General features: G+C 54.3%; 1 protein-coding gene across 3 annotated transcripts in view; it reads left to right on the forward strand.

Moving 5' to 3' along the window:
* Positions 1–12,772, forward strand: part of TMEM63C (transmembrane protein 63C) — a 33,097-nt gene that overhangs the window by 12,603 nt on the left and 7,722 nt on the right. For 2 of the 3 annotated variants that reach the window (XM_087747393.1, XM_087747392.1), the window contains exons 3-9: positions 7,012–7,125; positions 7,399–7,619; positions 7,973–8,052; positions 9,161–9,248; positions 11,815–11,852; positions 12,264–12,406; positions 12,712–12,763. In XM_087747393.1, coding sequence (XP_087603519.1) covers positions 7,422–7,619; positions 7,973–8,052; positions 9,161–9,248; positions 11,815–11,852; positions 12,264–12,406; positions 12,712–12,763 — 599 coding nt within the window. In that variant the 5' untranslated portion in view covers positions 7,012–7,125; positions 7,399–7,421. The remainder of the gene's footprint in view (positions 1–7,011; positions 7,126–7,398; positions 7,620–7,972; positions 8,053–9,160; positions 9,249–11,814; positions 11,853–12,263; positions 12,407–12,711; positions 12,764–12,772) is intronic. The other variant, XM_087747394.1, reaches the window with a different exon arrangement.

Below are 12,772 nucleotides of genomic sequence, written 5' to 3' on the forward strand. Positions count from 1 at the left end.
CAGGGAGCTGGGGGCGACAGGACAGTCACCGCAGGGGGACATGGCAGGGGAGGGTTTTGCTCTCAAATGCTGTGTTGTTTTAAGGTGAGTCTCAGTTTTTTTCCCTTGGGGCAGCGTGACCCTGCACAGGGTTTCCTGAAGGTGGTGGCAACCCGCCACTCCTGAGGGCGGAAAAAACTTGCTTGGCTCCCCAAAACAGCGTTGCGGTCTCTCCCTCCTGGTGGGTCACGTAGTTTAGATGGTCAGTGCTGGCGGGGCAGTTTGGGAGCAATGGGTGAGAAGAGGGGAGCGGGGAGGACGTGCATTTTCTGTCCCCTCTTCCTTCATCTCTCATTCCCATCCACCCATGTGGCCCCTGGCTGTGGGTCCCTGCGCCGCTGCACCATCCCTTTCTGCAGGGAGCTCCCAGGGGGCCAGGGGACAGATGCGAAGTGTTCAGAGATGGGAGTGGGGGTGCCAGAGGGGGCTCACTGCGGAGTTTGCATCCCCAGGGCCTGGACGGGCTCGTGGGCCAGCTGCTCCCCCCGCCATCCTGCCCTGGCTGGCAGTGAGCCTGGTGGGCCTTTGTGCCCCTTGAGGGGAATGCAGGGCCAGAGCTTATGGGCAGGAAGGTGATGTTTATTTACACCATCTTTAAGCAGGTTTATTTTACTCAGCCATGTTCTTACGCTCATTTTCTCATTGATCCTACTTGCTCCCACACTCATACCCCCCATCCTCACGAGCACCCGGACACATGTGCCCAGGGTCACTTGTGGGTGATATGGGGACACGGGACACCGGCTGTCGAGTCCTTCTGACCCCTCTGAGCAACCATGTCTTGATTGGCAATGACAAAGCTAGTCTTTGAGATGGTGTTTTATACCCGTTAGGAGTCATCAGTTGCTGCAGGGTGGTCTTTTGCCTCCAAACCTTACTGACACCAGCCTGTGTAGCCCACTGGCCAGGTTGCTGCTCATGGTGGTCCTCCTTGTTTGGAAGATGCATCTTGTTTACAGCAGGCTAACGGGACGGGCTGGTGTATGTCCTGTGTGAGGCTGCTGCTGTCCTGCTGGTGATGGGGTAGGGGTCTTCTGCTGGTGGATTGTCTGTGCCGTAGCCTTAGCAGGGTATGGGCACAGCGTTCACACCAGTGTCAGTGTTGGTGCTCCCAGTCTCTCTGCATCCAGTGCCTTGGCTCCCCAGTGGGGTCTGGCTCCACTCTCCATGGGTCTGTGGGACACAGCCCCAGGGAGGCGGGTGTTGTCACAGCGGGGCCGGTCTCCTATGCAGGCATCTGCCCTGAAGATGCTGAAGGCAGTTTGAAGAGCCCTGCCCAGGGATGCTGCTTCCCTGTGCCCGCTCACCCCCACAGGTTGCTGGAAGCCCACCCCCTCTTTGCTTTTTGGACCTGGAGGCTGTGACTCTAAGAGAGAAGGGCAAAGGGAGAGCCAGGGAGGAATGCCTTAGACCCCCACGGGGTTTTGGAGGGCCGTGTCTGTGGTCCCATCCCCTTTGTGCTTGTCCCCCTTGGGGATGGATGTGGTTGATGGTGTGCCTGTTCTCCTGTGCACCAAGCTGCAGGGATGGAGAGGTCACCATGCCCTTTGGTGCCAAAACTGCCTCTGCCAGGGTGCGTGCTGAGCTCAGCACAGGGTGTTTGATAAGCCTTTTCCCAGCCTGAGGTCGTTAGTTGTGCTGAGTCAGTGGCAGTGGCTCTGGTTTCCTGGCCGCCCCGGTCACTGCAGTCCTGCAAGGTCGGTCACTGCAGTCCCACAAGGTGGGACACCAGAGGTTCACCTCCCTGCCTGGCCCTGGGCACACCAGGGCACGAACCTGATCTTCCCATGACGACGGTCCTCATTTTCCCCTCCCACAGCCTTCTCCTTGCGAAGGAAGAAGGACACAGAGGCAGTCAGGTAGCGGGGATGCTTGCTTTCTAGGAGATATGGCCTGGCTCCTCAGCCTGGCTTTTCTGCTGGCTTTGTGTGGCCAGGGCCAGCTCCATCAGCAGCCCTGCACCCCGGCTGCCCATCCACCAGCCGAAATGAGTAATGCCCTCCCTGCTGGAGCAGGACTCGGAAGCTGAGTGAGCGCAGGCATGCCGAGAAGCCCGGCTTAGTCATCTGAGCGCTCCCAAGACTTTGTTTTGGTGTTTTGCTACTCCAGCTGTCCGTGAATCCCCTAGCAAATGAGTTTGCTGGCAGGGTGCTTCAAGAGAAAGACAAATTTTGAAAAATTGCATTCACATAAAAGAAATGCCTTATTTTCAATTGGAAATCTGATTCTCTGGATTAGTGCCCACCCAACCGGAGAGAAGCATATGCTGGTGTATCAACAAAACAAACAGGGCACTGAATATTCAAGGCAAACCTTACACACTGGAAATGCTTCATAGAAATTACCGAGCAAATCACTTTCAATGGCAGATCTCATACATTCACTGTCCATTCACAGCCACTGCAAAGAGGAGAAAGAAGGATTGCCTTTCTCTAGTACTCTGCACAGTTTCTGATCCTATTTTACCGTCTCTCCTCTAAGTAAGACCTAGATTGGGTAGACCATGTATTGATTTCTGCCTCTATGTTATTGCTTCGTTTTCCCAGCTGCAGCCCTGCCCACTCCTGTTTTTCTTGACTTGCCCATCACTGTCGCTCCTTCAGGCCAGCGGCTGCTCTGAGGGATGCCTGTCTGTGGGTGGCATCTGGAGGCACTGCCTCATACAGAGCTAATGGGAAGCTCTCCCAACACCTTCTGGAGGCAAAGGCACCTACCCAGCTCTGTTATTCACAACAATGTGTCCTCTTCTGGCCATTAAAGATTGGGAAAAGCACTATGACAGTGGTATAGCTGGGAATAGGATCTGGTCTGGCGATGCTATGGGGTTCATTTGGACTTTTAAGATCTGATCAGAGAGTGCTGTCACCAGAGTATTGCAAAACACTGAATTATCTTATACGTTTGGTGTGAAAATTTAGCTTAGGTGTTTTAACAGTGACTTTAAGACTGACCTACAGTATCCATGTGATCTCTCACTCTGTATACCAAGTAAGGTATCTCCTCCAGTTGGAGGGAGGTTGAACATGTCCTACAGGTATGAGTTCAAGCTGTTCGTGGAGCATGTGAGCAGAAATCTCCTCTCCCTGTTTCTGCTGCCTGTGCTGTTCCTAGAACATTTACATGATTTACTTTTAGCTGTTTGTTCCCAATGGTTATTTTAATGGTAACGCTGCAGCTATATAATTTGCATAATCTTTTCTAAGAGCAGCACCATAAAAGGTGAGATTAGTTGGAACAAATGGTCTAGAAGAGTACCGGTTTGGGTATTTGGAGGTGGGTTTCCATGAGTATCTGGGGGTGAAGGGACCAGGGAAAAGGCAGAAGAATGAGCTTGAGATCAGCTTCATAGGAGCTGTGACATGCCACAAGGGCTGTGTTACAGGACTGAGCACCACGTGATGGCTCTTTCGGGCAGTGGAGTTGGAGATGCCTAAGAGAGAGGGGACAGAGCTGGACTGGTGGCTTCAGGACTTTTTTGCTCCTGAAATTTCTCTATGCAGTGGTGGGTGGAGAGACAGGAACCAGTTTGGCTGGATGGGTGAAGGCTTGCATTTGGGAGGTTTGCGGACAGGAGAGCTTGGAGCATGCGATGCTAGCACCATCTCCAGGAGGAACCCATTGCTTTTGGCCACCAGAAGCAAAATATCTGCTACTGGGGAAAGGAGGCAACAACAAGGACAGGAAAGACAACCCGTACTGATCCCTGTGACAATCCCCCTCACCCCGCCATCCTGCGGCAGGGTGTTCCTCCTATGAGTGTGAACACGGTGCCTAGAAACAAGCTGCAGGATCTTATGGCTGGGTAGTGGAGTGGTGGTGGCAGAGAAGGGACTTGGAGGTTGCTGAGGGTCTCCTTGTTTATTTGCTGAAGGTCCAACAGCTCCCTCAGTCAGAGACACACTCTCCTTGTTAACAAAAAGACAGTGAATTATTTAGCAGCTGAAAATGCCAGATGGCGATGGCTCTGCTGCTTACAGGAGGAGGGGAGGGAGGGAGGTGTGCACATGGGGAGAACAGATTGAGAGCATCTCCATAGGAAGGGGCTGACCCCGGCCAGAGGCCCCAGTGGCCCCGGTGGTTTCACAGCCGCCTGACAGCGAGCGGGAGGCAGGCGGGCTGGGGCAAATGGCTGCCAGTTGTCGCCGTGGCCCACTTGTTTCCCACAGGTCTCCCCTTGTTGGAGTTCCCTCTCTAGGGGTTGTTATCCCAATGGGGCCATGCTGGGCCTCGAAGTAAGGGACTTCCAACCCTGGCTGGGAGGCAGGCCATGATTGAGGGCACTACAGGGAGGCTTTGCCAGCCCATCCCTCACTTCACACCTGGCTGCAAGGATGGTACTTCAGCCCCAAGTCTACTGGGATGCCCTTTGAAGCACTATCAGTATATCTCAGGTGACCCGGCAGTTCTTTTGGGAGTCACACTAATGGTCAGCTCTCCCAGCTTGGGCTATGATGTCTCCAGACACCATGGACTGGACAGATCAATATGTATATGGCTAGGGACCTCTGAGGAGAACTGAAGATGCTGTAGGCAGCATGGGCAGATCTGTAGCAGACACTGAAGCCAATGCCCCAGATGACACTGCACCATATGCACAGTAAGAGGGACTGCCATGGGCATGCATGTTCTGAGGATCTTGAGGCCTATAGTTCACTGGCTTCTGACATCCCTTCAAGGCATCTATGCTGGTAGCCAGATGCCAGCCTAACCCTGGAGTGGGGTGAGCCTCAGGCTCTGCTGGGCTCATAGCCTTGGTCCAAGCATCCCAGCCACTCTTTGGCTTCCAGTGGAGATTTTTCTTTGGGCTGGAATTTAGGCTTCAGAAGTGAAGAAAATAGCAAGTCACCATCTCTCTGTGTTTAATTTGGAAACTGCAGGCACCAAGACTGGTTCTTAAGCTCTTCAGCCCTCTCGAGAGCTTGTGTTGAGAATCTCTTGGGAATCCCTGGTGTCCACCTGACTGCATTTGTGAGGCTGTTGGAGCCTTTTCTTTTTTTTTTTTGTCAACTCTGTGTTTGAAAGCTTCCCTCTTCCTCAGTCTTTCCTTTCCCCAGATGAGGAGGTAAAAGGGAGTCAGTGTCTCAGGCGTGTAATCTGTGTCAGCTCCTGCCCCAGCACCCCCATCCTACCCGCTCTGCTCAGCCATGGAATGGGGGTGTCTGGACTCCTCAGGAGCTTTAGGACAGGACTAATCTTCTCAAGCAGGAAGCTGCACAGTCTAAAAGAGAGAGGCTGAGGCTACAGCAGTGCACATAAAAGCACGTGCTGCTGTAGTCTCCCATCTGTCACACTGACACAGCAGAAGTAAATGTTTCCCAACAAAAGCAAATCCATGTAGAGCTCAGGAAGATCCCCTTTCTAAGCCAAGGCATTTTGTGCGTGCTCTCTCTGTGTTCCCCAAGGACCTCTGAATCAGGTTTCCTTTGGTGCTGAAGCAGAATTGGTTCTGTTTGGTCTTGATGGGAAAAAAACCCACCATAAACACTTTGCATCTCCAGGTCCGTGGAGGTGCTGGCTGTCTTTGTTTGCATCCTCCTCCATTGCTTAATCAGACCGTGGCTCCTGCTCCTTTTCCTCCGTCCTGTCCATGTGGGCTGTGAGCATCCTGCAGCAGGGATCAGCTGTGGCTGGGTGACTGCAGGGGCTGCAGCAGGGTCCCAGTTGTTGCTGGAATATAGGTTAAAAGGAAGGAGATGAATGAATGCCCAACGGCTTGAATACAAATCTCACAGGAGTACATGTTAACGGGCATGATGAGGTTTCACATGGCCTTTGCACAGGTCACAATACACTATGCTCAACATGTCTGTGGGGCAAGGCGCTAATGTAACTCCTTACAAACTTCAGGCGGGCCAGAAAATGTTCTTGTCAGGAGCACAAGTCCTTGAGAATAGGGATGTAGAGTAACTGAGGTTGGAAGGGACCCCTTGGAGGTCAGCTGATAAAAGCACCTGCCCAAGACCGGGCCAACTTCAAAGTTATGTTTGGTTGCTCAAGGCCTCCAAAGACAAAGTTTCCTTCTCCATCTGTTCCCCTCCACCCCAGTAACCTCAGTCTTCCCCTAAGCAGGGTCTTCAGCCCTCAGGATTTATCTACCTAAAAAGTACTAGATATCCTACCTTGGGGCCTTTTCGGAAGAGACATTAGGGACCCAACCTGGTTGCCATTTTGAAAACTCCTCAATGACCTGTTAAGGGACTGTCCTGAGAACATGCTGAAGACCCCCCTGCTGTCCCAGGGTGCCTCTCACCCCGTGACATGGTTGGTCTCACCACAGGCAGAGCTGTCCTCCTCTGAAGGCCATGCAGCTCTCCAGGCCCTCTACAGGCTGGCTGAAGGTGCTGGCAGGGGCTCCAAGGCACAGAGACATGGCAGGCGTGCAAGGAGGAGAGACTCTGGCCCTGTTGTCTCCACCCCGTGCTTGTTAGCATTTGCTCTGCTGGTTCCTTCTCCTCCTGTAGTTCTAATGAGTGCAATGGCCATGCAGCACTGTCCTGGCATGCAGGTCTGTGGCATCCTCGTGAGTGACGGCCATGCTGGTTCATGCTGGCTGCTGTAGGGTGCTTGTTCACAGGGATCCCAGGCACTGCAGGTTTGGAGAGGATCCTCTCCTACTTAAAGCATGGTGATAAGAAAGATTTTGGAAACATGCCACAGTCTTGGTCATTAATGGCCCAATGAGGGCTGTAACCTGTGGTATCAGCTGCTGGGGAAATGGGGGAACCTTGGCATTTAGGGTTTTGAGAAGCTGATTCTTCTGAAGACTTCAAGATATCTTGGAAGGAGCAATCCTGCTGTGATGGAAAGATGGAAGGGAGGTCTCATGACTCCTGAGTCACACAGACCGTGAGGCTAGAGGAGAAGGGACGGCTGGGAGATGTTTCACCCTCAGTAGATATCTGGCTGCGGAGAGCGAAGCAAGCACAGCCCCAGCAGCCCAGTTGTTAACATCATAATTGCTCTTATTCTCAGAAACTCAAGCAAATGCTTCGGCTCCTTGTTCCTGCCTGTTGACTGCACCAGGTGGCCATGACTAAACCCAGCTTCCAGGACTGAGGGGCAGAAGTGGTGAGAGACCTGTCTCGGGTATGACAAAGACAACCAAATACCACGGGGTTTAATGGGGTGGGGAAAGGGTATGAGGTAGCTGTGAGATTTCTTCAGCAACACCCCCTTCCCTGCATCCCACAGCCCCTCTCTGGGAGAGACTGGGACTGGGGAAGCTCCAAGGTCACCAGCCAGTCCTCTCCCCTCCCTGCCCTTAGTGAGCTCCTCAGACCTCGCTGTAGGACCTGGAAGAGCCACGGCCCCTTTTCAAGCAAAGATTTCTCCATCCGCACTCCTGCCCCTGTGTTGCAGGGTGAGGCCCCACGACGGCACCAATGGAGAGCGTGTACTCGGTGGAGCCAGCGCCTGGTGGTGCCGGCCCCACCTCGCTGGATGTGCTCGGCTTCCTGGACGCCCTGGTGAACAGCACGGAGGAGCAATGCTTCAGTGCCCGCTCACGCAGCACCGTCCTGGAAGGGCTGCCGTTCGGTGGTGTGCCCACCGTGCTCGCCATCAACTTCATCCTCTGGCTGGTGAGCAGGCCAGGAGGATGCCATGTCCACGGACACCGCAGCTCCTGGCTGGGGTGTCAGAGACGGGCTGTGAGCACGAGTGTGTGTGTAACGGGTGTGCTGATAGCCACATGTGTGTGCAGTGTGCGTGCCGGTGTGCCTGGCTGTTTGGGGGAATGGGTGTGAGTGCAGGGAACCACATCATGGTGGGCCGCAGTGGTGAGATCATGGAGCAGGAGCAGTTTGGCTTGACGCCAGTTTTGCATGAGTTTGGGCTCATGAGTGGGAAAACAGAAAGGAGGGATGTGGGGAGACCCCATGGGGTTTGACCCTGAAGCAAAATCCTTCACCTCTCCTCTTCCCACTTCTTCCAGCTTCTGCTCCTGATCTTCTCCTGCCTTCGGAAAGCAGCTTGGGACTACGGGCGCCTGGCGCTGCTGATGGACAATGATAGGTGAGCAGGACGCAAGGCCACCGTGGGTGATGGCTCCAGCCTCTCCAAAAGGGCTGGCAGGAGGGCCAGCACTGCAGGGTGGCCCATGGAGAAGCTCAGCAGGTGTTCCTGTCCCTCCTTTCCACTAGGAATGGCCTGGCTGCCCTTGCCCATGGAGGCACAGGCACTGGCTGCTGCAGGGAGAGGGAAAGCCCGAGTCAGCTTTGATTCCTTCTTGCAGTCACCATCTGGTGATGGTGCTCTTGGTGCCAGGGAGGGGACCATCCTGGGAAGGACAGAGGCCCAAGAGCTGCTTTTGGGTGGGGACTGAGATGCTTCCTCTCCCCCTGCCACTCCCCCTGCCTCTGAAAGCAGAGGGAGACGTAGCAATAACACTGTTCCTCATGTCAGCAGGGCAGCTTGCCTGGCCCATCCTTTAGGCTAGGTGCAGAATCGCCCCCAAAATACCAGCGTCCTGGTAAAAGCAGAGCCCGGGCCAGATTTCCAGGTGGGCTGTGCTGCCCACAGCTGTCTGGCTGCCAGAGCATGGTTCACCCCAGGCAGCAGAGCATCTTTCTTTGCGCAGGCAGTGCACACAGGAAGGGTCTCTGCAAGGCTGGGCAGCTCCCGGGAGGAAATGTTGTAAAAGCCCCTCTCCTGCCTTCTCCCCTCTCCAGCTCCTCTTGGGCTCGGGCTCTGGAGCTGAGTCTGGCAATGGAGAGGCAATGTTTCCCTTCACCAGGGAGATCAAAAGGGCAGTCAAGACTTAAAATTCAAGCACTGATTACATTCCTTTTACTGTAAAGCCATTTGAAGGCTTAAACCAGTGGAATATAAAAATCCAGTTCAGCAGGCTCTCATCCTGGAGCTAAGGCCAATTCACCAGCCACCCTGCCATGGGCCAGGGCCACAGAGAAGCCACAGGGACTCAGCGGTGCAGAGGCAGCGAGTGCAGCCCCTGCTCCGAGCCCAGCGGTAGTCACTGGTCCAGCCCCAGTGCAGAATGCAGGGAGTGGGGAGGCATTTCCTGGGCTGCCATCCTAGGGAAAGCTTCTCCGAGGATGCTCATCCTCTCCCGTCTGCTGCTTCTCTCCTGCCTCACCCCTCCGCTCCTCCCCTCACTGCAAAGTTTGACGTCACTTTTCTACGGAGAGCAGAGCGAGAAGGAGAAGTCCCCATCGGAGAGCAGCCCCCTGGACGTTGACAACAAGGACGTGGTGAGTGCTGGCGGCTGTGGCAGTGGGAGCCCAGGCTTCTCATGGGAAAGCCAGGTCAGAAGTTAAATGGGAGAAATTAAATCCTCCAGTGTGGGGTTTCCTGCTTAATACCCTTTAGCAGCAGGGTATTCCTGGGAAAGTGGGGGGGCTTCTTTGTCCTGGCTTGGTTTGAGGCATCTACCTTGAATGGCAGCTTGGATGGGATGCTCCCGCCAGGGCAAGCATCCCCCAGCTGCGTGGCCATCCCTGCCGGCTGTGGGGACCTAGTCGGATGCATGCCCAGCGCCTTGCTCTGTGTGCCCGCAGGGACCTTTCTGGCCCTGGCAGGACAGAGTCCCCTGGATCATACCTCCAGCTCTGCCGGCATGGTGGGCTGTGGGGCTTTAAACCCATCTTTTGTTTCTCTTTACCACACCAGGCACAAACCAGGTTTTGCTGGAAACGAGCATGGACCGATATGTTTTTCTGTCTGTTTCTTTCTCTTTTTTGGCAACAAAAGCTCAAAAATCAGTCACTAGTGTGACTATGAAAAGATGAGAGAACTTCTTAAAAAAAACCTAGGCAGGAAAGGTAAAGAAGCAAAATCCTTGCAGGTGGCAGGAGGCCGGTTTAAAGGCTCAGTCCTGGATGCTCTGGGCAAATATATATTGCTCATCAAAAAATAAGTGAGAAAGACCACAGGGAATGCCGACACGGCTAAAGAGCAGATTAAGGGAGATTATTAGATGTAAGAAGACATCCTTTTAAAAGTCAAGCTGTTCCCAAATGGGGAAAATCTAAACTCTGCCAAGTTAGATGTAAAATACACTAAGGGCGGGGAGAAAGAGGAGTTTGAGGAGAAATTTGTAGAGGGCATAAAAGCAAGTACTGGATTTTTCTTCACATATCAGGAACAGGAAACCTGCCAGAGGGTTTGTAGGGCTGATAGGTGATGAAGATAGAAAATGCTTGCTGGAGAAGGCGAGACTGTGGCAGGATTGCTAAATAGTTTTGTTGCCAGTGTCCAGTGAGGAGAAGCTCGACCAAATTCCTGCCCAGGACCCCTTCTCTGCAGGGAAGCACCTCCAACAGCAGGCTTGGAGGATGAGGTTGCAATAAAAGCAGCCTGACAAATACCCATTACTATCACAAATTCCCAGGAGCAGGTGTGGGACTTCTCATGCACCCCGAGATGAATAGCCAAGCTATTGACTGCAGCGTGCGACCTCTCTCCTGCACGTGGGCATCCTGGAGAGCTGCGAATTGGCTGATAAATGCTGGTTTTTCAGGAGGGTTTCTGGAAAACCCAAGAAATTACAGCCCAGGGAGCTTGGGGTCTGCAGAGACAACCTCCCAGACATGGTTCTCCAGAACCCAGAGCAGGGTGTAGGAGGGGAGTCAGCCCAACTGTACTAAGGAGCTGTCGGGCACGCAGGGAGGCCTGCACCTCCAAAGCCTCCCACTGCGTTTGATCAGACGAAGCTAAGCTGTGGGGTAGGGGGGAAGGTCCTGGCTTGGGTGAAGCTGGGGAATGGAGAGGAGGAAGAAGCTGCTAGCTCTCGTGGTGCAGGGTAAGGCAATCCCACAGGGGACTGCCTGGGGTCCCTTCCATCCAAGGTCAGCATAAAATCTCTGGAAAGGAGTCGAAGAGGAGGGGCCCAATGGCCGTGTTATTCGGTACAGCCATGACAGGGAAGACTGCAGAGGGACCTTGAACTTAGAATCATAGAATCATTTAGGTCGGAAAAGACCTTTAAGATCATCAAGTCCAACCATTAACCTAGCACTGCCAAGTCCGCCATGTCCCTAAGCACCACATCTACACGTCTTTTAAATATGTCCAGGGATGGGGACTCAACCACTTCCCTAATTTTTCCTAATATCCAACCTAAACGTCCCCTGGCGCAACTTGAGGCCATTTCCTCTCATCCTATTGCTTGTTACTTGGGAGAAGAGACTGACCTCCACCTCACTATGACCTCCTTTCAGATAGTTGTAGAGAGCGATAAGGTCTCCCCTGAGCCTCCTCTTCTCCAGACTGAACAACCCCAGTTCCCTCAGCCGCTCCTTGTAAGACTTGTTCTCTAGACCCTTCACCGGCCTCATTGCCCTTGCGTGAACTCCAGCGTTGGTAAAATGTAACATAATGCATAGGGGAGAAAAACTCTAACATTGCATATGCAGTGACATGGGATGAGCTATTACACAAGATCTTGGCATTGTCATGTATCGCTCTGTGGCAGTGCTGGCTCAGTGCTCGGTAGTGGTCAAAAAAGTGCATTGCATGTTAGGGGCTGTCAGGGAAGGCACAGAGGAGGGAGATGCTGGGAGCCAGGAGCCTGTGTTACAGAGATGCCCTGTGTTTCCCACTCCTCCCGAGGCAGCTGCCTTTGGCCACCGCTGCAGACAAGCCACTGGGCTGAGCATCACCGAGCTTCCCTGGGTGCTACCTGCATTTGCTCAGCCCCCTGGCCCCAGGCACCGCACCATCTCCACACACATCCCCAGTGCGTCCCGTGTCCCAGCTCCTCACCAAGGAGGTGGGGGTGGTCGCCCCTGGCTCATCCCGACTCTTCTTCCCTTCCAGGGATTCTGCTCCTGGCTCATTTCTATCTACCAGATGAAGTAAGTATGTGTCCTTGGCATCGCAGCCGTGCCCTCCCCTGGGGAGCCGGTGCCCATAGGTGGTCACACATCACCCAGAGCTGCTGGGACCTGTGGCTGAGGAGAGCCCTCCTAAAACATCCCCCTGGGAGAGAGAGCAGAGGGGTCACCTCTGTGTTTTCTCCTGGCCCCTGGTTCCTGTCCCAAAGGAATGGGCTGCAACCTCTTCTGGTAGGAGCTGGTCCTGTAGTGGGATGGCAGCCTGAGGGCTGCTTGCATCCTCCATTCCCTCTGTGCCCAAATCCCACATGCCACAGGCAGGATGCCATGAGTTGGCATGCGTTGTGTGAGGCCGGAGCAGCCAGTGTCCCCTGGGGTGGGAGGTGGTGGGGAGGCACCACCAGCGCTCACCCCCACCCGCCTCTCCCCCAGGGACGAGGAGATTCAGAGCAAGTGTGGGATCGACGCCACCACCTACCTCTCCTTCCAGCGGCACCTCCTGGTCCTGCTGATGCTGGTCTGTGTGCTCTCTGTGGCTGTCATCCTGCCTGTCAACTTCTCGGGGGACCTCCTGGGTAGGTGCTTCCCTGGTTGCGGATGCCATGCTCCTGAGCAGGAGCATGGCACAAGCTTCCCCATCCTTGGGCCAAGCACTGTGCCCTGGGGACAGAGGGCAGAAGGACCCCTCTGTGAGGAGGAGCCCACCGTCAGCTGTGGAACAGAGGAACGCAAGAGGCAGGGAGCTTCAGGGTGGCGGGGGCTTGGCGGGGACCTGGGAGATGGAAAAGGAGGGAGCTAAGACCAGAGCTACTAACCCTGCAAGCATGGACACACACACTGCACTGGGTTCCCGTAACCTCCTGCTTCTCTTCCCCTGCAGGACACAGTCCTACCCACTTTGGCCGGACAACCATCGCCAACATCCCAACACAGTACGTGGC

This window comes from Nipponia nippon, unplaced genomic scaffold (genome assembly GCF_047370975.1).
Source record: "Nipponia nippon isolate SJK-2023a ecotype South Korea unplaced genomic scaffold, ASM4737097v1 scaffold_11, whole genome shotgun sequence".
NCBI classification, from domain to species: domain Eukaryota; kingdom Metazoa; phylum Chordata; class Aves; order Pelecaniformes; family Threskiornithidae; genus Nipponia; species Nipponia nippon.